Source organism: Loxodonta africana, chromosome 6, assembly GCF_030014295.1.
Source record: "Loxodonta africana isolate mLoxAfr1 chromosome 6, mLoxAfr1.hap2, whole genome shotgun sequence".
Taxonomy (NCBI): Eukaryota; Metazoa; Chordata; class Mammalia; order Proboscidea; family Elephantidae; genus Loxodonta; species Loxodonta africana.
Genome location: NC_087347.1, coordinates 39,498,244 through 39,522,173, shown reverse-complemented (window position 1 = coordinate 39,522,173; position 23,930 = coordinate 39,498,244). Strand labels below are relative to the sequence as shown.

Here is a 23,930-nt window from a genome sequence, read left to right as displayed (position 1 = left end):
CTCCTCCGCCCCCACCTTTAGAGGTGCCACCGTCACCTCCGTTGTTGTCTGGGATGCTGCATCACCCTGCTGCTTTTTTTTTTTTTTTTTTCTTTTCCCCACATAAAGCATGCGCAGTGCGTCGCGTGCCAGGCAACAGCAGCAGCATCAGCAGCAGCATCAGGACCCAAAGCCGCGCTCGGGCGCGCTCTCGGGGGCCGGACGCACGCCCGAGCTGCGCGCCCCCAAGGCCGCTCGCTCCCGCGCCCCTTCTCAGCATCCTCAGCCCCGGCAGCAGCCCCCGCAGTCGCTGGAGCAGCCGCGCCCGCCGCGGGGAGGGAGCGGCAGCTGGGGAGGCTCCAAGTTGGCGGTGCGGCGAGGACCTCTAGGCTCTTCAGCTGCCGGGCCCAATAGGGGCTGCAGGCGAGCAGGGCAAGTGGCGCCGCCCCGCCCTGAGCCCCGAGCTTGCGGCGGCACCATGCGTGCCGAGCCGGCGTGACCGGCTCCGCCCGCAGCCTCCCCGCGCGCTCCGCGCCCACCGGGTGCCGGCAGCCCAGCCCGGCGCGGTCGCCGGCCACACAGAGCGGCGCCCCGGAGCTATGAGCCATGAAGCCGCCCGGCAGCAGCTCCTGGCGGCCGCCCCGGGCGGGCTGCAGCCTCCTCGGTGCCTCCTACAGCTCCCGCGGCCGTCCCGTCGGCCCTGCGCTGGCCCGCGCCGTCGCCCGCGCGCCGCCCTGTCGCCTACTCCTCGTCCTTCTCCTGCTGCCTCCGCTTGTCGCCTCGTCCCGGCCCCGCGCCTGGGGGACTGCTGCAGCCGGCGGTGGGTATGGCCCCAGTGCCCTTTGCCTTGTTTTCCCCGTGGGGCCCTGCCGAGGAAAGCGAAGAGCAAGCGGGGCCGTGCGCTCCGGACACGTCTCCGACTCGGCCTTCCTGTACCTCCCAATTCACCCCATTCATTCCAGTTCACTTTTTTGAAGTCCATTCTGTTGCATTCACTAAAAACCCATTCCAGTTACCGTTGGTGCCACTGAAAGGTATTTCGTGGCTGCGGGGCCACTCAGCAAAATCTTTGCAACTTGGCTGAAGGGAAACCAGTGCACGGGGAATGCAGCGAGGGCTCAAGTTGCTTCTTGCGTGTGGTGAACCTTAATGTGAATGCGGGAAGGATGTAATGAGAATAGTGTAATGGGTCGTTTCCTCAAATTTCCTACCGATTTTTTCACTGCTGTTGGAATTGAGGTGGTGAGGGATACTCCAGAGATGCAGACCTTTGGTTGTGATTTCTCAAAATACTTGTCCTTATAATGGACAAGTAAGATAAAATAATGTTCAATACATTGATGATTGGAAGTCACTGAAAGCAGAGGGCTGGCCTTGGCAGGGAAAGAAAAAAGAAGTTGGAAAGCTGCCAGCATCTGCATCTCACTATGGCAAAGGATTTTTGCTCATTTCAAAGTTAAAAGAAAAAGGAATTGTCTCTTATGTTAAAAGAATTAACTAACATTCCCCGTTCATGAATTCACACTCAAGTTATCTTAGGTGCATTCATAGCTTTCACATGGGGTACAACTAGGCAGAGTACAGTTGAGCTTCTGTAGTCTCAGAGAAGTAGTGATGATGAGAGTCAAAATGAACCCCCCCACAAAAAGGTTCATTCAGTGACTCTTCCCTCAAGTCCATTCTGCTCCCCACCTCCATACTTAGAAGTATAGATATGAGACTGGTTAGAACGTGTGAATATAAGACATAAATAAAAACAAACAGCATGTTATGGTAAAAACCTTATTGACTGTGTTAACCTATCCAGGCCATTTCACAGTTGCAACAACTTACTTTACTATGTCTCCACTTTCTACTTGCTTATTTTTAGAAAACTTTGTATTTGCAATTGATAGAAAAATACATTTTAGTATTTATGTATTTATGATGTATGTGTGTGTGTATGTTTGTGCTTTACCCCACTTCAGCTCCGCATTGGAATGAAACTGCAGAAAAAAAATTGGGAGTCCTGGCAGATGAAGACAATACATTGCAACAGAACAGCAGCAGTAATATCAGTTACAGCAATGCAATGCAGAAAGAAATCACACTACCTTCAAGACTCATATATTACATCAACCAAGACTCAGAAAGCCCCTACCATGTTCTTGACACAAAGGCAAGACACCAGCAAAAACATAACAAGGTAGGCAGGGGGACAGGTATGCAAAAGTACTTGCCATGAAGGGTTTTCCTTTGATATGATTTTCTGCCAGAATTGGATTTCACAAATTTTACTGCAGGATTTTATTAGGAAAGCAATTAATCCTGTGATAAGGGAGAGACTAGAGGGAATTAAGCTGGGACCTACTGGGATAGGATTGTAATTTCTCTTCTGTGACTCTAAACTGGTACTGTAATTTTCTTACGGCCTCGTAAGCTTAACAGCTGAAGTGGGATCTTTCAGGTGCATTGGACACTGAACAATAGTTAAGTGAATATGTTTATGATCCTGGCTTGTTTCTGTGAAGATTTATGTAAGGATGCAGTATTCTACCTTCCATGATATAAAAACTGGCTTCACCCCCTGCATAGCTAAAATTGCTCTAAGAGGCTGTTTGGCTGCTGTTTCCTCATCAGTGTTTCACTTAAAAATTAAGTGTTTAAACAACCTCTTTCTTACTTTAATTGATCAGTAGGAAAATATACCCGTTTTTATTATATTATCAGTAAGTACAGTTTGACATTTTGAAGGATTATGGTGAATAGAAACAAATTTACATCATATAGAAACTGGTTTTGGTTGGCATAATCCTTCAAGACTTAATCTGCATTGATTGTGAGAAGTTACATTACTTTCAGGTTTGTTCAGAAGGTGGCACTGATTTTAAAGGAACATTCAATGGAAGATAAAAGTGCTTAACATCCAAAGAGTTTAGTAGTTAAGAGCTTGGCTGCTAATCAAAAGCTTGGCAGTTCGAATTCGCCATCTGCTCTTTGGAAACCCTATGGGGCAGTTCAGCTCTGTCCTGTAGGTTCACTATGAGTTGGAATCGACTCGAGATGGCAATGAGGCTTGGTTTTTGGTTTTGGTCTATTCTTTATTTGAATTAATAGTATCTTAGATCTTGAACAGATTTTCACAATGGGTTATCAATGCTTCAATTCTTTATGAGAGGCAGAACATACAGCCTGTATGTCAAATATTTCGTTCTGAACTGTATTTGCTCATTTGAGAAGAGCAGTAACTTCTAAACTTCTAGAATTTAAGAAAAGTATCTGATTTACATCATTTTTAAAAACTTTGTTTTCTAGAAGATAAACGGATTGTAACAGTATTTATTTATCCACATTGTTTATATGTGGAAATAGAAAAGTAAGGCTTCTACATAACAATCCCAGAGTTGTATGCAGCTTATGTAAAATTCAGAAGCCCTGAATATTTAATTTTTATATATTTTTACAAGTCAGATCACTGAACAAAAGCTTCTTTCTTATTTAATTTTATTGGAGAAGTGAACTTTGTTTCACATCATTGTCAAGTGTCTGGTACCCACCTTGGCTGAGATAAATGGGTCTTTGATTTCTGACAATCCTTTTTTTCCATAAGTTACTATGTAACTTAATGGGCTGACTCCTAGATCATGTCTACCCATTTGTCTTATTGATAGGAGGAGTGGGTGATGTCTTTAAGGAAGAGAAATCCAAGGCCCTCTTGATAAAATGCACAAAGGCCCGTTTATATTTATTCATTAACAAGGTCCCCCTGAAATCAGCTCAAGGGCAACTAACAACAAAAACATAGTTAAGTGGCTGGTTCTCAAACTCTAGTAGTGCTTTTGCGTAGCATGCTGGACGAAAAGAAAAAACACAAAACCAAACCTGCCCAAAGCCTGTTTAAAGAGTGCTCAAGCCTCCTGAATCGAGGCTTGACAGAAATTTCAGTGGAACATCTTATAACTGAAATGTCGAAGCCTGTGACTAACACCTGGCTTGTAATCCATCCTCATTTGGGGACATGATTTAACTATAATATATCTGAATTTTTTGTGATAATAAGGTTTGTTAAAACTTCATCCAGCACTAATGTAGAGGAGCGGATTTCTCGTTATTGAACACGTACTTGCGGATGGAATGATTCCACCTCCTTATCCCCAACCCCCAGGATGGTTGGGTTTGTTTTATAATGTTTACCGGAAAATGATATTTGAAACCATTTTTCTTTTCTTCTTATCAGTTTAATTCAATAAACATTTGTTGCACATATCTCATGTGGAAAGCTGCATGCTAAGGATTCAAAGGTAAAATGAAAAAGACGTGGTGTCTCCTTCAGGAGACGCGGAATGAGATAAGCAAGACTCTTAAAGGTGCTGTTACCGAGGCACAAGCAGTATTCTTGTTGGTGGGCTCCCTAAAAATTCTCTTTTACTTATTATTATTATTTTTAGCTTCTGTTTTTAAGCTTCTCTTATACTAGTTAAAAAAAAAAAAAAAAGTGTTCCATATGTTTTCTGCTGTTGCTGAGGGTGACTTGCCTAATGATGGTGCTAAGAGACATACTTGTGATTTTGGCTGCTTTTTCCTATGTTTCAGCAAGACAGAAAGTAGAGAATTTCATCTTTTTGTTTTTGCTTTTATAAAAGAAAATTTTGACTTTAATATCTGTGTAACGTGTACCTTTTTTCTCCCCTGGTTTCCTTGCACTCAAGCACATTTCCACGAAGGCTCTAGAAATGCTGAATCACTGTGCCACTCTTGTGGATCCCTAGAGCGGGGGTGGAGGTGGAGACAGAAATTCACATATAGGTTGCAGGGCAGAGCTCCATGTTTATGTCTGAGGAAATTTTGTAAATATTCAGCGCTGATCAGTCCTCACCACTCTACAGCTCTGAAAGTTAAAATGGTTGTTACCTCTTCAAAAGCAGATTGTACACAGCTCCTCTAAACACACCAGTGTTTCTGAAAATCTTGAAGTTTTCTTTGTTAAAGAATGTTCAGGAGACTTTTTATCTCCAGGTAGGGTGATGTATAACATCTCGTTCAAACTGTGTGAATTTTGAGAGTACAAGCGGGCACTATTATTAGTAATCATGCTAGGGCAATAGACATAAAGAGCAGACGGGGAAAATGGCCACCTCAGATCTAAAGTTACATTTTTTGATTTTTGGTGCTTATTCAAATTCAATGGTTAAGCACTTGACTACTAGCCAAAAGGTTGGTAGTTTGAGCCCATCTGTAGGTATCTGGAGAGACAGGCCTGGCAATCTGTTCCCAAAATGTCACAGCCTTGAAAACTCTATGCTGTGTAGTTTTACTCAGCATACATGGGGTTGCCACGTGTCAGAATCAAGTCTACAACAACTAACAACAGCTCTACTCCAGGTCAAGGCAGGTTCCATTTCCTTGATGGCTCAAAAGTCAGCTGCTCCATTGTTCTTGGCATGAGATAGCAAAAAGAGGAGTTTGGGACACAGTGGTAAATGACTTCCTAGATAGTAAGAACAAGAAGGCACCTGAGTATCTCTGTCCCATGTCTGTGAAAACTGCCCTGCCTCTTCCTAAGTCAGCTGTATGAATTTGATTGTTTGACAAGTCTGAAATGTCACAGGATCCTTTCTTAGATTTGCTAGAGTAACAGTTATTTTATTGGGTTATATGATAATACAAATATTTATATTGACCTCATCAGCTTTCCCAGATTTTCCAGGTCTTCCCAAGCAATTGTTAAACTTTTTTAAGGCATAGAATTCAGACTTGTAATGGTTTCACTTGTAGTACCTGGTATATATTGGAACTTCAGTAAATATTTGTTGAACGATGATTGAACATTCAGGTAGTGAGTGTGCAATGCTTCCCATGAAATCTAATGTTATAAGCAAACAGAAGTTCAAAGGGAACCTCAAGATACTAAGTGTTTATGGCACTGTGTCGGATCAGTAGGAGAGATAATTTTGATTTCCAGCTTTTAGCACTGCGTAAGTCATATTATGCTTACATTAACTGAAATGGCAAAAATGCCTATATTAACAATTCTTAGCTTATTCCTGTCAGCACACACCATTAATGTGGCTAAGTAAGAGCTGACCACATGCTAGTTTTTGTCATTGTTATGGATTAGTTGCTCAAGTGGTGGAGCAAAACGTGGCTACTCATATAAAAACAAGAAATCAGATTTACATCTGTTAGGCATTCAGTTTGATTCAGTAAACATTTATTGAATACCTCTTTTGAGTCAGACACTGTGCTGGACCCATGGGAAAGCAATGAAGAATAACATCTGTCTCTACGTTTGCTTATGGCTTGGTGGGTGTCATAGACAAGGCAGCTAGTGGTGTGTGGTTCATGTCAGTGCAGTTACTAGTTGTAGGAAGAAGAGACTGTGTGCACCCAGAGAAGAGAATAACTTTTGCCCAGGGAAGTCAAAGAAGGCCTCAGAGGAAGAAACAATTGAGCTGGCCTTAAAAAGCAAGTAGGAGGTAAATTTGCTCAGGAGGCAGAGAGGGGGTAATCCATACAGAGCCAGTAGATCAGAGGTTCCGCGTGCAAGAGCTTGGCATGCCGGGAAACAGCAGGGTGTTTGAGAAGTGTGGTAAACTTAAAAGAATCAGGCATAGGGTTAGATTTGTAGGCATTAAGAAAAATTCTTACTTCTTCCAGCAACCCAGTGATGTAGATGTTTATAGGTATAGCAGTTGAGATTTATAGTTCATGTCTTCAGAAAAGAACAAACAGTAAGTGACAGAGCCAGGATTTGAACTCTGATCTTATCCTTTGCAAAGCACTTGCTGGAGAGAGTATAGGTTGTGTTGATAGTGGCAGGAGGTGAATATGGAACATTGTGAAGATTGTGAAGAGATAAGGGGCTTGGATTTAGTCCATATCAAATGGAAAGTCCTGAGAAGTCAGGAGGTCAGCACATATTGACTGGTATTGACTGAGTACCAATTATGTGACTCCTCAGGAAACCTACCTTGTAATGGACCATAAACACGTCAACAACAATAACAACAGTGGCAGCACAAAGATTTCAGGTGCTGACAAGTGCTTTAAGAAACTAAAATAGTGTAATATGGTAGAGTATGGATGGGATGATTTCTCTTGAAGTATCAGAAGATCGGGCACCCTTGGACCTGCGTTCTTGGGTGGGAGTAACCCACTTAGTGCTGAGAGTTGGCCCTTCTTTAGATAGTGTGGGCACATGCTGTTTACCACAGTCTCCATACTCTTTGTTACCTTATACCCACCCTTCTTCATATTTGTTACTTGATTGGATCCTATGCTTTTTGACTCTAGTCTTTGACTCTTTTCTCCCATACTGTAAAGATTATTTATGATCATTTCATCCTGGATTGATTTAACTTCCACCATGCTTTCCAGCAGTCCACAGCTGAACTGTGGTGTTGAAAGTCTTGCTTCAGTATGTGTCCTTATGTAATGTTTTCTGCTTATGGGTTGACTCGTTCCTGCCAACTATATAACTACTAGTGTCATTCTGTCTTCATTTATTCTCAGGTTTTGTTAACTGGTCGGCTACTGTCCTTCTTCCTACAGTCAGTTGAAAATAAGCAGGAACATTTGCACAATGGCATTGCCCAGCGTTGGTGGCATCACTCAATGTGAGGGCAAAGTCAGGCAAGAGGAGAGCCGTCTGTCCTGCCTTTCCCATTTTTCTCAGAAGTACTGCTGTTTCCCCAGCCATCTAAGAATGAACCGTGGAGCCATCTTTGCCTTTTCCCTTTCCTTCATCTTCTTCCTATAAATAGTCACTCATTAAATCTTGGTGCTTCTTCCTTGAATCCCTCCCTCCTCCTCTCTCTATGTTGTGTTCCTGTCATTGCCTCTTCTGTCTCTCTCTGTCAATCCATCAGTCCCACATTAATTTTGGTGGAGCATTTATCTTACTGTGTGACTTGCTTTATCTACATTCAGCGAGCATAATTCTAGCTCTATGAATTTTACTCGTGGAGTGAAAGAGAGGCTAGAGAACAGCTGCTTGTCTCCTCCTGTATACCACACATTTACCATTCTCTTCCCCTTCCAGCTTTTTTTCAGGCCTGTTTGCTCAAAGGTTAGTCCAGCAGTATAATTTCATTTGTATCTGTCCAGACTCTGAAGCTAGTTCTGGAAAACCCTTATGCTAAGTGGCAAGAACCTAATCTGTCAGTAGTGTGTTCTCAGGCTTTGGATTTAAGTCCAAATTGTGTTAAATTCCTGCTTCTGATGATCCTGTCATTTTCATCTTTAGAGTCTGATTAATTAATTGCTTCTAGATTATAAGTTTTCTGAATGAAAATATTTTATTCCTCTCAAGAATGTACATAATCATAAGGCAGTAGTCACACAAAGTATTCAGTTCACAAGTGACATGGGTACCCTTTAACTTTATGAAAGCCTCATTCATTCATATAATTCATTTGAAATCCATTGAGTGTCTGAATTTTGCAATATTACAAGAAAGTCTTTGTGTTTAGAATTTATATAAATTCAGGACAACTTTAATAAAGTTTAATCCTAGGAATTCTGTTATTAAAAGGGTAGATCTAATTCTCATGTTTTACTCAGAATAACAAGAAGTTAAACATAATCATGTTCATTCATGGCAAAATTAGATAAAATGTTTGCTTTCTATAGATTAGTACGAGAGGTGCCTGGTCTGTTGCTGGGGTACCCAGGCTGGAACAGAGCCACACCTGTGAATTGGCGCCGTGCTTCACCTCAGGTTTTGTAATATAGGTGTCTTTTCTGGCTAAAGAGTGGATGGAGGTGAATTTCCTCTGGAATGTTACACATCAACAAATTCAAGTTCTACTTTCAGTTCTATTGTGAAGATATTTTTAATAAGGCCTACCTTAACTGTTCCCCAAGCCTTCTGGTTAGATATGGAAAGGATGGAAATTCAAACAAGTCTCCACTACTGATAGACATTTTCTGCAGAAGTTAAGCTCAAACCAAGAAACAGAAGGATAAATAGGACCCTATTTTATTATATGACCAGTGACTATGTTGATCTTTAGCTTTGATCCGTAATTATATACTGGGGACATTCACTCCTTGCCTATTTGCATGGCAGTGTCCACTTGAGGGCGGTGTCCTGGCACTTTTTAACCCGTAGGTCTGTAGTGGGAACAAAGTGGGACCATGCTCCTGGATCACCTCCCTCTGCTCTCTGTAAGGGCTAAAGACTAATTCTAAAAGTCATCAAATCTAAGCACAGCCAGAGGCATAGCATAAAAAACATTCCAGAGCCATGGAAAAATTGATTTTTGAGTACCTGCTGAATTGCAGTGTCTGTTCTAGTGCTTCTTTTCCCTTAGTGTGGAAATTCAGGAATTTGCCGCATCGAGTTGTAATCTGCATCACTTAATTGGGTGCTTTGTGCGCCTCTTAATTGTAAACAGGCCTGCTAAAAACATGTACTGTAATAGCTGGATTACCGATGAGCTCCATTAATAATATAAAATCATTAGTACTTAGGGGTACCCCACTCCCATATGTCTCCTTGCTCTTCACTTTTTCAACCAAGTAGAATGCATTGAGTCAACTTGAAATTCGACTCTTCAGTGCATTGGTAATAACAAATATATTGCCTTTGTATTGAATCTAAATAGTTTTATTCAAGGCATGTTCGTATCTGTAATCTCACATGGTCCTCATGGCATAGCTCTCAAGATGATGATATTTCTGTGAATGAACTAAGGTCAAAGAGGGCAGGTAAATTACTCCAGGTCTTGGGATTTATTGACATGACCAGAATGACCAGAATCTTGGTCTGTAGACCTCCAGTCCCTTGTTGTTTTTATCACCCATTTGTGACTTGAATAGGGATGTGTCTGCCCTTTTTAGACACTTTCCTAGTCCATGGTAAGGACCTATGAACTAATTACACAATTCCTACACACACACGCACGCATGCATGCACACACACACACACACACCCCCCTCTCCCCTGCCCTTCCTAGCAAACAGCTGCTTTTCTTTTCTTCTTTTTTTTCCTAAGTGAGTACTTCAGATAAATAATCTCGTTTAAAAATACTGGCATTTTTACAGTATTTTGCTTCCTTGCTTACCTTTTCTTATTAATGTTTTTTAACATTCTTTTCCCTCTGTCACATTCTTCCTTGTTTACTGAGTAATGTTGGTCATACTTAGCATTTCCAGCTTTTAAGTCAGACAGTTGATCATTCTAGAAATGGCTGTTCTTCTTTTGCACAAATATTCTCTAATATGGGAGTCTGCAGCTTGAAGAAGTAGTCTTCAAAACAAGTTGAATTTAATAAGAACTCTGTTTTCAGTAATTAAAGGAATGACATAACACCCAATTTAAAATTTTTGTCAACATGTGATAACCAGTGTTTCCACACTGACCTGGTATGATTCCAGCTCAAAGCAAGGAAATTGGCACTTTGATGATCCAGTATAGCCATTTGGGGGATAAATGTGATCTGTTTAGAATGGCAGAAATTCCCTTTGATTTCCCTTAATATTTCAGCTGCTAACCAAAAGGTCAGCGGAACAAATCCACCATCCACTCCTTGGAAACCCCATGGGGCAGTTCTACTCTGTCCTATAGGGTTGCTATGAATGACTCAACTGCAACTTTTTTTTTTAAGTGAAGAGTGGTTGGTGGTCAAAGTTCAGGGGGGTCTCACCAGTCTGCTGTTACCAGCTGTTTAGGCCCCAGCTTCCTTACCAATAACATGGACGTTAGTGCCTGGCCCAAGTGGACTCATGCATGTAAGATGGTTAGCACAGTGTTAGGCATGTAGGAAGCACTCAGTGAATATTGAAGGAGTCCCTGGTTAGTGCAAACAGGCACTCGACTACTAGACCAAAGGTTGGCGGTTCAAACCCATGCAGAGGCTCCTCAGAAGGCAGGCTGACGATCTGCTTCTGAAAGGTTACAGCCTTGAAAGCCCTATGGAGCAATTCTACTCTGCACGCATGGAATCACCATGAGTCGGAATTAACTCCACGGCACAACAACAACAAGAGTAAATGTTACTTTAGTTACTGACCAGAGGCCTTGGGAATCCAAGTTAAGAATTGCTCTTTTGAGGAATAAAGCATTTGTTTTTTTAAAAAAGAAAGTGGGTTTTGGGATAAGTGGGAGGAGAGTTCTAGGGAGGGGTGCATCTCAGGGCCTTCCTGGTTTTATGGCTGTGGACAAAGGTGATTGATTGACTTCAGATGGAAGTGGACACTAGTGTTGCTTATGAAGGAGTGACTACGTGAAGATGTGGCACAATGTCTTGGAGGCTGCAATCTCTTAAAGCAAGTTGAGGCAGTAATATGTGAACATGGTGCTTGTACTCTGGGGGAGTAGAGGAGTTTTCCTTAAACCTTTACAACTAATTAGAGCTCCGGGGCAGGCTTGGCTATCAGGCATTTTAGTGAGCTGTGAAGCAGATTATTTTCTCTTTGGAGCTAATTGCTAAGGTGGGTATGGTGTGACAGCAAATGCTTGTACTATAAATAGCACCCATCAGTATGACCATTTCCCTGAGAAGAGTCCCAATTAGACATCTACCTACCTGTGCACCCCCTCCAATCCTCCAACACCCCAAATAAAACACAGCCCAGGAAATAGTTTTATCAGCCATTGATAAAAGCTTTTTTGACTTAGGAATGAAGTATAGCAACTGTAACACCATGACAAACAGAATAGTATATAGACTTCCCGACCAGAACAAATTTAACAAGGTAAAAATATCAGCAGTGCAGTTCTGTTTTTTGTTGAATATTGTGATGTAACTGAACATGCTATGAACAAGAGCTAAAATCTTTGGCTTTGTGTCTCAACCAGGAGAGTTTATACGGTTTCCCTCCCTCTTATAAATTATGGTTGAAATCAGTTAGTGAACTCTGATGAATTAGTTTGCTAATTACTGTGGGCTGCCCCGTGCAATGTAGTGGACCTCTCATCTCTTGTAGTTGGAGGCATTTATCGCTGTTAGACTGCATAAATGAGTTTGTTTCCTTCAGAACCACTGGGATATTGGGATAATGTCATCTTGCTGTTTTTGGCTTTGCAGTGGTGTATGAAAGATTTTATGGAAATAGTTACTGATTGTTTTTTCCCTTTCTACTTAACTGCACACACGTACACGCACATGCACACACGCGCCCACACGTGCACGTGCACACACACAATTATTTTTGTTTATTCCTTTACTTGGGACATTAATCCTTGTAGGATCAACTGATGTATTTTAGGATTATTATCCGAAGAGTATATTTATAAACTATCTTTTCTGTCTATCAAGTCTTAAACTGCCTTTTCATTTTAGTTTTCTAAGGTTCTTGGATTTATTTCCTCTTAGATGTTTCAAAGTTGTGTTAAAAGTTTCTGAACTGATTTGACTTATCTGTATGAAACATTTGTTTGTGATGTAGCATTTGAGAACCTTAGTTCCTTCACAGAGAACATAATCTCTCCCTTGATATCCAGACTTACATATACAACTATTTATCCTGTATCTTCACTTCCATATCTAAAGGCAACTCAAACTTAACATAGCCAGAGGCCTAGGAATACAAGTTGAGAACGGCTCTTTTAGGGAATAAAACATTTGTTTTTTTTTTTTTAAAAGACAAGACTTCTTGATTCTGACATCTCCTTCCTCAAACTTTCCCTTCCACGTTCTTCCTCATCTAGTTGAGCAAACACCATCCTTCCAGTGGAGCCCCTTGGTGGTGCAAATGGTTAAAGTGCTCAGCTGCTAACCCAAAGGTTAGTGGTTCAGGTCCATCCAGAGGCACCTCAGAAGAAAGTCCTGGGGATCTGCTTCTCAAAAAAATTAGCCACTGAAAACCACGTGGAGCACAGTTCTATCGTGACACACATGGAGTCACCGTGAGTCAAAATCAACTCGACAGCACCTGGTCCTGGCATCCTCCCAGTTGCTCAGACCAGCAGCCTTCACTTTTTGCTTTCTCGCAAGCACCACACCAAGTCATCCATTGTTGTTGGTTCTGCCCTCAAACACTCTCCAGGATCCGACCACTTCTCACTGCCTCCATGGCTGCCAACCTGGTCTAATCCACCATCACCTCTCCCTTGGATTATTAAAGGATCTGCCTAACTCTCTGTCCCTGCGTTTGCTGGGCCCTCACGCCCCTGGGTTCAGGCAGTGTTACGTCAGGCAGAGGGATCTTTTTAAATCCTAAGTCAAGTCATGTTACTCCTTAGCTCAATAACTTCCAGGGTCTTCTCACCTCACTCAGAGTGATTTTTTCCCCCAAATATAATGTAGTCACTGAAGAAAATTAAATTACTATTAGTTGTTACTGTTGGATAGCAGGAAGTGCTCTTTTTGCATGTGTTGTGTGCTATCAAGTCGATTCTGACTCATGTGACCCTATAGGATAGGGTAGAACTGTCCCATAGGGTTTCCAAGGAGTGGTGGTGGATTTGAACTGCTGACATTTTGGTTAGCAGCCTGAGCTCTTAAGCACTTTGCCATCAGAGATGAATAAAATTTAAACATCACTTTAACTGATGGTTTAAAAATATATAAAAAGCAGACTTAACCTACTTTGTTTGATTCACATTTTAATTAAAAAATTTAACTTTCCTATTTTCAAATCTTAGACCAACATGCAATTAAAATGGAAAAGTATTTTTTATTGTAATAATGAAAAACAGAGCAAAAATATCCCCAAACATATTCTTTTGTGACAGGTTCAAGATTATCTTTTGCTGTCCAGAAATGCTTTCGATGTGTCAGTGGCTTGCCAGAAGGTTATATTTTCCTGTTTACCTGAGAAATGGCGGTGATGTTTCAGAGTTCAGTGAACAGGGGGCTGAACAAGGGAAATACTGCTGTGGCAGGAGTGAGCATCAGCATTTTTATTTCCACAAAAAGCAGTGATTCCTTACTTCTTAGGAGCTGGGGAAATTGCTTGAGGCCAAAGAAGAGAAGCTCTAGAGTGGTGACAGGAATCTTCATAGAGTTTTCAGAGGGCAGCTGTTACATCAGAGGTAAAGGAAACATTTTACTGTGACCTTTGAGCTTAGTGGGGAGAGGATGATGGCAGAGTGATGGGTACAAGCTGAGATTCTGAAAGGAAAATGGCTCAAGAGGGCACATTTGGAGATGTTATGTTGGGAGCAGAGATTTGCTAATGGTTAGGTGAATAAAACCAATGGAGAAAATAGCACTGTCGAGGAAGAAGGATGAGCAGCTCAATTTTTGCATTTTTTTATCTGACAGGTTCTTTTAAAAGGCAGATCGGCCTGCTAATAGAATGATTAATTGGCTGCATACTAACTAGTTGGGTGATTTTAGGAAAATTCTGTACTTCTCTGGATTTAAATCTTCTTGTTAAAAAAAAAAAAAAAAGGAGTTTGAATTAGGTTTGGGATCTCTAACTTTAGCATGCGTGGGGATCACCTAGGGACTTGTTGGAAAATTTTGATTCAGTAGGTCTTTATGAGTTTGATCTTTGGAATCCCTGATGGCCCTACAATTCTGTGAAATCCCCTCCAGTGAGACGTGGTCAGGTGTTTATCAGAGGAGATGAAATATGGGTATGAGTGGTCGAGTTAGGGATTGCTCATTATTCCAAGTGATGGCTGCATTGGTGGCCTGGCTGGCTCTCTGAGGGGAGAGGAGTAGGAATTATAAGGTATAACCCATTGCCATCGAGTTGATTCTGACTCACAGCGACCCTATAGGACAGAGTAGAACTGCCCTATAGGGTTTCTAAGGAGTGCCTGGTGGATTCAAACTGTTGACCTCTTGGTTAGCAGCTGTCTCTCTTAACCACTATGCCACCAGGGTTTGCTTGTAAGGTATGGACACTTATTATTTGAAAGAGAGAAGGTGGCTGGTTCCAGGAGTGGTTGCTCTCAGGTGATGCAGGTGAAAAGTTTTTGAAAAATAGGGGCAGAGTAGGGGCTAAGGAGGAGTCCCTGGGTTATCCAAACGGTTAACACACTTGAGTACTCAACAAAAGGTTGGAAGTTCGAGTTTTGCCATAGGTACCTTGGAAGAAAGACCCAGTGATCTACTCTGAAAAACTAGACATTGAAAACCCTGTGGAGCACAATTCTGCTCTGACACACAGGGGTTGACATAAGTCAAAGTCAACTTGATAGCAACTGATTACCTGTAGGGCCTAGGGAATGGCTTCAGCCCAGAGGCTTCTTTAGGGGTCCTAGTGCCCCTCTGATTTATTACCAAGGAGTTCTTGGCAAGATGGTTTCTGGTGAGGGAATTTTGGAGAACAGTGTTGGAAACAAAAGGAAAGAGATGTTACAGTAGGTGAAAAACTGATGACCACTTTACATTTACAAGCATACACACTTACACATGTAAAATTAGTGTAGATATGTCAGTATGTTATGTAAAATAGTCACTCTAATATATTTGCAGGAGCCCTGGTGGCACAGTGGTTAAGCTCTTAGCTGCTAACCAAAAGGTTGGTGATTTGAACCCACCAGTCGCTCCTTGGGAGACAGATGTGGCATCTGCTTCTGTAAAGATTACAGCCTTGGAAACCCTATGGGGCAGTTCTCTTCTGTCCTGTAGGGTCACTACGAGTTAGAACTGACTCAATGGTACACAACAGCAGGTAGTGTATTTACTTCCATGGTCTAAAAAGTCAGAGTTCAGAAAGGTATAAGGTAAAATCTTTTCTCCAGCACTCCCTAAAGCCATGTACTGTACTTGTTAAATTTCTGTTTTTAGTTCTTATAACATTGAATGATTTATCTCTGCCCTATTTTTAGATCTTTTAGCCTAAGATATTATTTTTCGCCAGCCTGCTAAGAAAGATGAAGAATGCCTCATACTTAGGTTGTGCTCCGTTCTTTTCCCCCATACCTCTTGATTTTTATTTCTTACATGTTTTGAATTTTCTAGTGATTGTGATGGGCATTTTACAGTTCTTACGGACTCATGGGCAGGATGTGGGGTTAGAATTGTGTGGTAGGTTACTATCTTCAGTGTCAGCAGAGAGACGTAAACTTGGAGACCCAGGAAGAACAGCGGGAACACAATATCCCGCTTTGATAAGTTGCAAAGAGCTGTTATAGCAGACAAGGCCTCAGAAAGGCTGATGGTGAGGGAAGGAGAGGGATTCTGGGCAGGAAAAACTGTGTATTTCCACCTCCATTTTTTCCCCCTAAGGTGAGGAGGGCACAGGATGAAGGGCCTATTAGGGTTTTGTTTTGGTCACAATGGGAAGCTACTGATGGGTTTTAAACAGGGACATAACATTATTTGATTTATATTAAAAAAAAATCATTCTGGTAACTGTATGGATGATGGACTGTTGAGGAACAAGAACAAGAGCAGGGAGAACAGGAGGTGCTAGCAGTTGTTCAGAACAGAGGCAATGAGGTCTGGGCTAAGGTAGTAGCAGGAGAATTGAGGAAAGTAGGTAGATTTGGGGTACATTTTGGAGGTAGAACCTCCACATTGCTGATGATTGGGGTGGGGGAGAGTGGGTTCATGAAGGAGAAGAGTTATGGTAGATGGAATAATGACTCCCCAAAGATATCTACCTCCTAATTCCTGAGACCTGTGAATATTACCTTACATAGTAACCAGGACTTTGTAGATGCAGTTAAATTAAGGATTTTGAGATGGAGAGATTATCCTGGATTATCCAGATGGGCCCAGTGTAACCACAAGGGTCCTTATAAGACAAAGGCAGAAGGGTCAGAGTCAGAGAGGGAGATTTTATGATGAAAGCAGAGGTCGGAGTGGTGTGGCCATGAGCCAAGGAATGCAGGGAGCTTCTGGAAGCTTGAAAAGGCAAAGAAATGAATTCTCTCCCAGAGCCTCCACAAGGAACAAGTCCTGTGACACATTGTCTTAAGACTTTGATTTTAGACTTCTGGTCTCAAGGATTGTAACATAATAATTCGTGTAGTTTTGTTAGTTGTTGTTAGGTGCTGTCAAGTCGGTTCTGACTCATAATGACCCTATGAACAACAGAACAAAACGTGCCCCGTCCTTATGCATCCTCACAATCGTGGCTATGTTTGAGCCTATTGTAGCAGTCACTGTGTCAGTCCATCTTGTTGAGGGTCTTCCTATTTTTTGCTGACTCTCACTTTACCAAGCATGTTGTTCTTCTCCAGGGACTGGTTACTCCTAATAACATGTCCAAAGTACACCAAAGTACATAGGATGAAGTATTGTCATCCTTGGTTCTAAGGAGCATTCTGGCTGTACCTCTTCCAAGACAGATTTGTTTGGTCTTCAGGCAGTCCATGTGTTATGGATTAAATTGTGTCCCCCCAAAATTTTCACCAACTTGGCTAGGCCATGATTCCTAGTATCGTGTGATTGTCTGCCGTTTTGTCATCTGCTGTGATTTTCCTATGTGTTGTAAACCCTCCCTCTATGATGTTAATGAGGTGGGATTAGGGGCAGTTATGTTAATGAGGCAGGACTCAATCTACAAGATTAGGTTGTGTTTTAAGTCAATCTCTTTAGAGATATAAAAGAGAGAAGCTAGCAGAGAGACAGGGGAACCTCATACTACCAAGAAAACAGTGTCGGGAGCTGAGCACATCCTTTGGACCCGAGGTTCCTGTGCCAAGAAGCTACTAGACCAGGGCAAGATTGATGACAAAAGACCTTCCTCCAGAGCCAACAGAGAGAAAGCCTTCCCCTGAAACTGATGCCCTGAATTTGGACTTCTAGCTTATTAGACTGTGAGAGAACAAACTTCTGTTTGTTGAAGCCATCCACTTGTGGTATTTCTGTTGTAGCAGCACCAGATATCCAAGACACCATGGTATATTTTCACCAACATCTTAATTCAGATGCATCAATTCTTCTTTGGACTTCCTTATTCATTTTCCAGCTTTCACATGCATATGAAGTATACATGTTGTTTTAAGCCACTCTAATGGTAGTAGTTTATTACAACAGTAATAGAAACTAATACATATGTCAAGGATAACCGTATGGTTTTTCCCTGAGGAATAGGGGCACTATTTTCTGACATGGGAAAGGCTAGAGGGAGAAGTTTAGAAGAAGGCTAAGAGAACCCCTTCAATTTTAGAGGACAATCGGTTATCTATATCAGACATTTAGATATAGTGTCTGATATAGTGCTGGAAGATAAGCCCCTCAGGTTGGAAGGGACTAAAAATATGACCGGGGAAGAGCTGCCTACTCAAATAGAGTTGACCTTAGTGACATGGATGGAGTAAAACTTCCTCAGGACCTTCATTTGCTGATGTGGCACAACTCCAAATGAGAAGAAACAGGTGCAAACATCCATTAATAATTGCAATGTGGAATGTACAAAGTATGAATCTAGGAAAATTGGAGGTTTTCAAAAATGAAATGGAATGCTTGAAGATTGATATCCTAGGCATTACTGAGCTGAAATGAATAGGTATTGGCCAGTTTGAATCAGACAATCATATGACCTGCTATGCTGGGAATGATTAGTTGAAGAGGAATGCCATCGCATTCATTGCCAAAAAGAACATTTCAAGACCTATCCTGAAGTACAACACTGTCGGTGATAGGATAATATCCATGCCTACAAAGAAGACCAGTTTATACGACTGATTTTCAGATTTAGGCACCAACCACTGATGGCAAAGATGAAGAAATGAAAGATTTTTATCAATTCATGCAGTCAGAAATCAAACATGCAATCAAGATGCATTACTAATTACTGGTGATTGGAATTCGAAAGTTGGAAATAAAGAAGAAGAATCAATAGTTGGAAAATAGGTCCTTAGTAATAGAAATGATGCTGGAGACTGAATGATAGAATTTTGCAAGACCAGTGACCCATTCATTGGAAAGACTTTTTTTCAACAACATAAACAGTGACTATAAAAGTGCACCTTGCCAGATGGAACACATAGGAATCAATCTGACCACATCTGTAGAAAGAGGCAATGGAGAAGCTCTATAGCATCAGTCAGAACAAGGCCAGGGGCCAACCCTGGAACAGACCATCAATTGCTCATATGCAAGTTCAAGTTAAAATGGAAAAAAATTAAAACAAGTCCATGAAGTATGACCACGAGCATATCCCGCCTGAATTTAGAGACCATTTCAAGAATAGATTTGATGCATTGAACAGTAATGACCAAAGACCAGTTGAGTTATGGGGTGACAACAAGGACATCATACATGAAGAAGGCAAAAGGTCATTAAAAAGACAAGAAAGAAAGAAAAAACCAAAAGGATGCCAGAAGAGACTCTGAAACTTGCTCTTGAATGTCGAGTAGCTAAGATGAATGGAAGGAATGGTGAAGTAAAAGAGCTGAACAGAAGGGCATCTAGGGAAGACAAAGCAAAGTATCATGATGATATGTGCAAAGAACTGGAGTTAGAAAACTAAAAGGGAAGAACACACTCAGTCTTTCCTAAGCTGAAAAACTGAAGAAAAAATTGAGGCCTTAAGTTGCAACATTGAAGTATTCTGTGGGCAAAATATTGAATGACAAGAAGCATCAAAAGAAGATGGGAGAAATACACAGTCACTGTACCAAGAATTGATCAATGTTCGAACATTTCAGGAGATAGCTTGTGATCAAGAACTGATGGCTTTGAAGGAAGAAGTCCAAGCTGCACTGAAGGCATTGTCGAAAAACAATTCTCCAGGAATTGACAGAATACCAACTGAGATGTTTCAATGAATGCATGCAATGCTGGAAGCCCTCACTTGTCTATGCCAAGAAATTTGGAAGACAGCTACCTGGCCAATCGACTGGAAGAGATTCATAATTGTGCCCATTCCAAAGAAAGTTGATCCAACAGATTGTGGAAATTATTGAACAATATTAATATCACACGCAAGTAAAATTTTGCCAATGATAATTCAAAAATGGTTGCAGCAATACATTGACAGGGAACTGCCAGAAACGCAAGCTGGATTCAGAAGAGGACATGGAATGAGGGATATCAGTGCTGATGTCAGATGGATCTTGGCTGAAGGCAGACAATACCAGAAATATATTTACTTGTGTTTTATGGACTATGCAAAGCCATTTAACTGTGTGGGTCATAAGAAATTATGGATAACGTTGCAAAGAATGGGAATTCCAGAACACTTAATTATGCTCCTGAGGAACCTTTTCATAAATCAAGAGGCAGTCTTCCTGACAGAACAAGGGGATACTGTGTAGTTTAAAACCAGAAAACTTGTGTGTCATGGTTGTATCCTTTCACCATACTTATTCAATCTGTATGGTGAGCAAATGATCTGAGAAGCTAGAGTATACGAAGAAGAATGCCGCATCAAGATTGGAGGAAGACTATGATGTGCAGACGACACAATCTCGCTTGCTGAAAATGAAGAGGACTTGGAGCTCTTACTGGTGAAGATCAGAGAGTACAGCCTTCAGTATGGATTGCACCTCAACATAGAGAAAACAAAAATCCTCATAAGTGGACCAGTAAGCAACATCATGATAAATGGAGAAAAGATTGAAGTTGTCAAGGATTTCATTTTTACTTAGGTTCACAATCAATGCCTGTGGAAGCAGCAGGCAAGAAATCAAACGACGCATTGCATTGGGCAAATCTGCTGCAAAAGACCTCTTGAAAGTGTTAAAAAGCAAAGATGTCACCTTGAGGACTAAGGTTCGACTTACCCAAGCCGTTGTATTTTCAGTCACCTCATATACATTGGAAAACTGGACAGTGAATAAAGAAGACTGAAGTAGAATTGACGCCTTTGAATTATGGTGTTAGTGAAGAATATTGATGGACTCCCAGAAGAATGAACAAATCTGTCTTGGAAGAAGTACAGCTAGAATGCTCTTTAGGTCTAAGAGTTTGTCTCAAATACTTTAAACATGTTATTAGGAGACACCAGCCCCTGGAAAAGGACATCATGCTTGATAAAGGACAGAGTCAGCAAAAAAGACTAAGACCCTCGACAAGATGGATTGACATAGTGGCTGCAACAGTGGGCTCAAACATAACAATGATTGTGAGGATGGCCCGAGACTGGGCAGTGTTTCATTCTGTTGTACATAGGGTCGCTATGAGTCAGAACTGACTTGAGGGGCACCTAACAACAACAACATTAGTCATCTTGGAGTCCCTGGGTGGTAGAAATAATTAATGCACTTGGTTGCTAACCAAAACGTTAGAGGTTTGAGTCCACCCAAAGGTGCCTTGCAAGAAAGGCTTGGTGATTTATTTTTGTGAAAAAATCAGCCACTGAAAACCCTGTTGGGCTCATTTCTACCAATGACATACATGAGGTCACCATAAGTTGGAATTGACTCAGCAGTAACTGGTTGGATTGGTCAGTGGATATGCTGATGAGTTAGCTGGCCATGGTCTCAGGGTAGGTCAGGACGAGATGGAAATGTGGGAGCCATTGGCATAAAAATGGTATTTAGAGACCTGGGGTTTTACATTCATGGAGAGAGCATATTTCATTAATTGTGGAAAAACAGTTCAGTAACTTAAAACAGGCCACATGCAGATTTACTCCCTCTCATTTCTTGTTGTTTAAAATTACAGTTGTTTTCTTTTGAGTCACCAGATGACATTTCAAAAGATATTAAGGAGCTGCCACTTTGGGAGGGAAGAGAGCAACATTAAGGATCCTTTTAAAAGATCAGATTTTTGGACTGTATAGTTAGTTACAGTAAGTATTTCTTCCTTGATTATTGTTTGAAGAATACATGTGAGCTCATTTGACAGATTTAAGCCTGTGGTTTGAATTGGGATTTCCATAGGTATAAATTCTTTAAAACCTGCTTCTTACCAGGTGCATTATATTTAGCCTTGGAAAAAACCAACCTCCCCTTTTCTGTTTGCACGCTTGTTTCCTGCTGTTTTGTTGCAAGAATTTTGATGACAGTAGAACATTTAGCTTAGAAATAAGGTTGAATTTTGTATAAATGCAACATACCTGTTGTTGTTAGTTGCCATGATGTTGATTCTGACTCACGCCCAACCCATGTGTGTGGAGCAGAATTGCTCCAAAGGGTTTTCAAGGCTGTGGCCTTTCAGAAGCAGATCGCCAAGCCTGTCTTTTGTGTCACCTCTGGGTGGATTCAAACAACTGATCTTTCCACTAGTAGTCGAGTCTTCATCGTTTGTGCCACCCAGGAGTGCCTGTAACATACCTAACAACCTGTTGCTGTCGAGTCGATTCCAACTCATTGCGACCCTATGGGACAACTACCCCATAGAGTTGCCAAGGAGTGCCTGGCAGATTTGAACTGCCGACCATTTGGTTAGCAACCGTAGCACTTAACCACTACGCCACCAGGATGGAGACTTGGTGGAGCAGTGGTTAAGTGCTACGGCTGCTAACCAAAAGGTCAGCAGTTCACATTCACCAACCACTCCTTGGAAACCCTATGGGGCAGTCCTGCTCTTTCCTTTAGGGTCGATGTGGGTCGGAATCGACTCAATGGCAATGGGCAACATACCCGAAGGAATCTAAATAAATTCATGCATCTCTTGTACCTATAGAGTAGTGGTTCTCAGCCAGAGGCAACTTGTCCCCCAGAGGATACCTGGAAGTGTCTGGAGATATTTTTATTGTTATTTGGTAACTTATTTGCAACCCAGTAGGAATGAAGAGATTCATACAATGCTTTGGAGTAATTTCATTACTAGATTTCACAATAGAAACTTGAATTACTAAATTGGTAAGAGCCTTTGAAAAGCCTACATTATTTAGTAGGCTATACCTTAATTTCTGAGGGTGGGGTACCACTGGCCTCTAGTGGGTAGAGGCCAGGGATGCTGTTAAATGTCCTCCAAAACAAACAAACAAAAAACCAAACCCATTGCTGTCGAGTGAATTCCGACTCATAGCGACACTACAGGATAGGGTAGAACTGCCCCATAGAGTTTCCAAGGAGTGCCTGGTGGATTCAAACTGCTGACCTTCTGGTTAGCGGCCATAGCACTTAACCACTATGCCACCAGTGTTTCCAAATGTCCTCCAGCGCCTGTATATACTGTTTCCTACCTTATATCTAATTGGATTTAGTCTTTTGCTGCCCTGATGTAAGTACTAGAACATTCTTGCAGATTCTACAATTTTTATTTTAGAGTGAATTGGTTAATTTAGGGCTAATTGGAATGGACGATGGAAAACAAAGAGTTTGCTTGGAGTCTAGATTTAAATGTTTTTTTTTCTAAGATAAAACTGTTAAACTTAGTCTATTTTTGGAAAAAAATTTCATATTCTGTAAGTAGTGTGTATGTTGGATTATTTGTCAAATATTAATAGTGTCTTGTACTCTCTAATAATGACTAATTGGATACAGGCCTGATTGAGTTATTTTCTTATTTCATGTAAAGAAATCGCCTGAAATAGCTAGAATTGAAATAAAATAAAATTATAAATAATGCTTTATTTCCCTTATTCTTTGGTATATTAAAATAGAAACATTGCTTTTCTTTTAATATTTTAGACTATGCTTCTTCCTGTCACTCGCTATCTTAAGTAGCAACCCAGTAGAAATGAAAAGATTTGTACAATGCTTTGGAGTCATTTCATTGCCAGATTTTACAATATAAACTTAATTGGTATATTAGTAAGAGAAATTGAGAAATCTACGTTATCTAGTAGGATGTAAGGTATTCCTTAATTTCTGTGACTTAAAGATGGGAGATACAGTTAGTAAATTAACATTAATAAATATATACCTTCAAAAATTCCTAAAATGCAGAACAATGTATACCTATAATCAGTAACAAGTTAGGAATATTAAAAGCCGTTAAGATAGCATGGCTTCCAGAATATGGAAATGGACTTCCAGGCAGTCAGAGGTAAGCATTGTGTTGTTTCTTTGGAATACTTAATATATATACACTCCTGAATATGACCCATGTGGCTTGTTAGAGAAATGTCACCCTCATTTGTGATCATTCTATTGTAATTTTAACACATATCTACAAGACACAGGAAAATGATGCTCTTGGGTTCAATTCCTTTTGGGGGAGTTTGTGGTGTATGATATACCTCTTAGGCTCAAAAGTGACATTTACTGTTTTAATTGA

General features: G+C 41.1%; 1 protein-coding gene across 2 annotated transcripts in view; it reads left to right on the top strand.

Moving 5' to 3' along the window:
* Positions 1 to 585: 585 nt before the first annotated feature.
* ADAM23 (ADAM metallopeptidase domain 23) overlaps positions 586 to 23,930 on the top strand; it is a 167,438-nt gene continuing 144,093 nt past the window's right edge. For both annotated transcript variants that reach the window (XM_003406108.4, XM_064286766.1), the window contains exons 1-2: positions 586 to 799; positions 1,947 to 2,164. In XM_003406108.4, coding sequence (XP_003406156.1) covers positions 586 to 799; positions 1,947 to 2,164 — 432 coding nt within the window. The remainder of the gene's footprint in view (positions 800 to 1,946; positions 2,165 to 23,930) is intronic.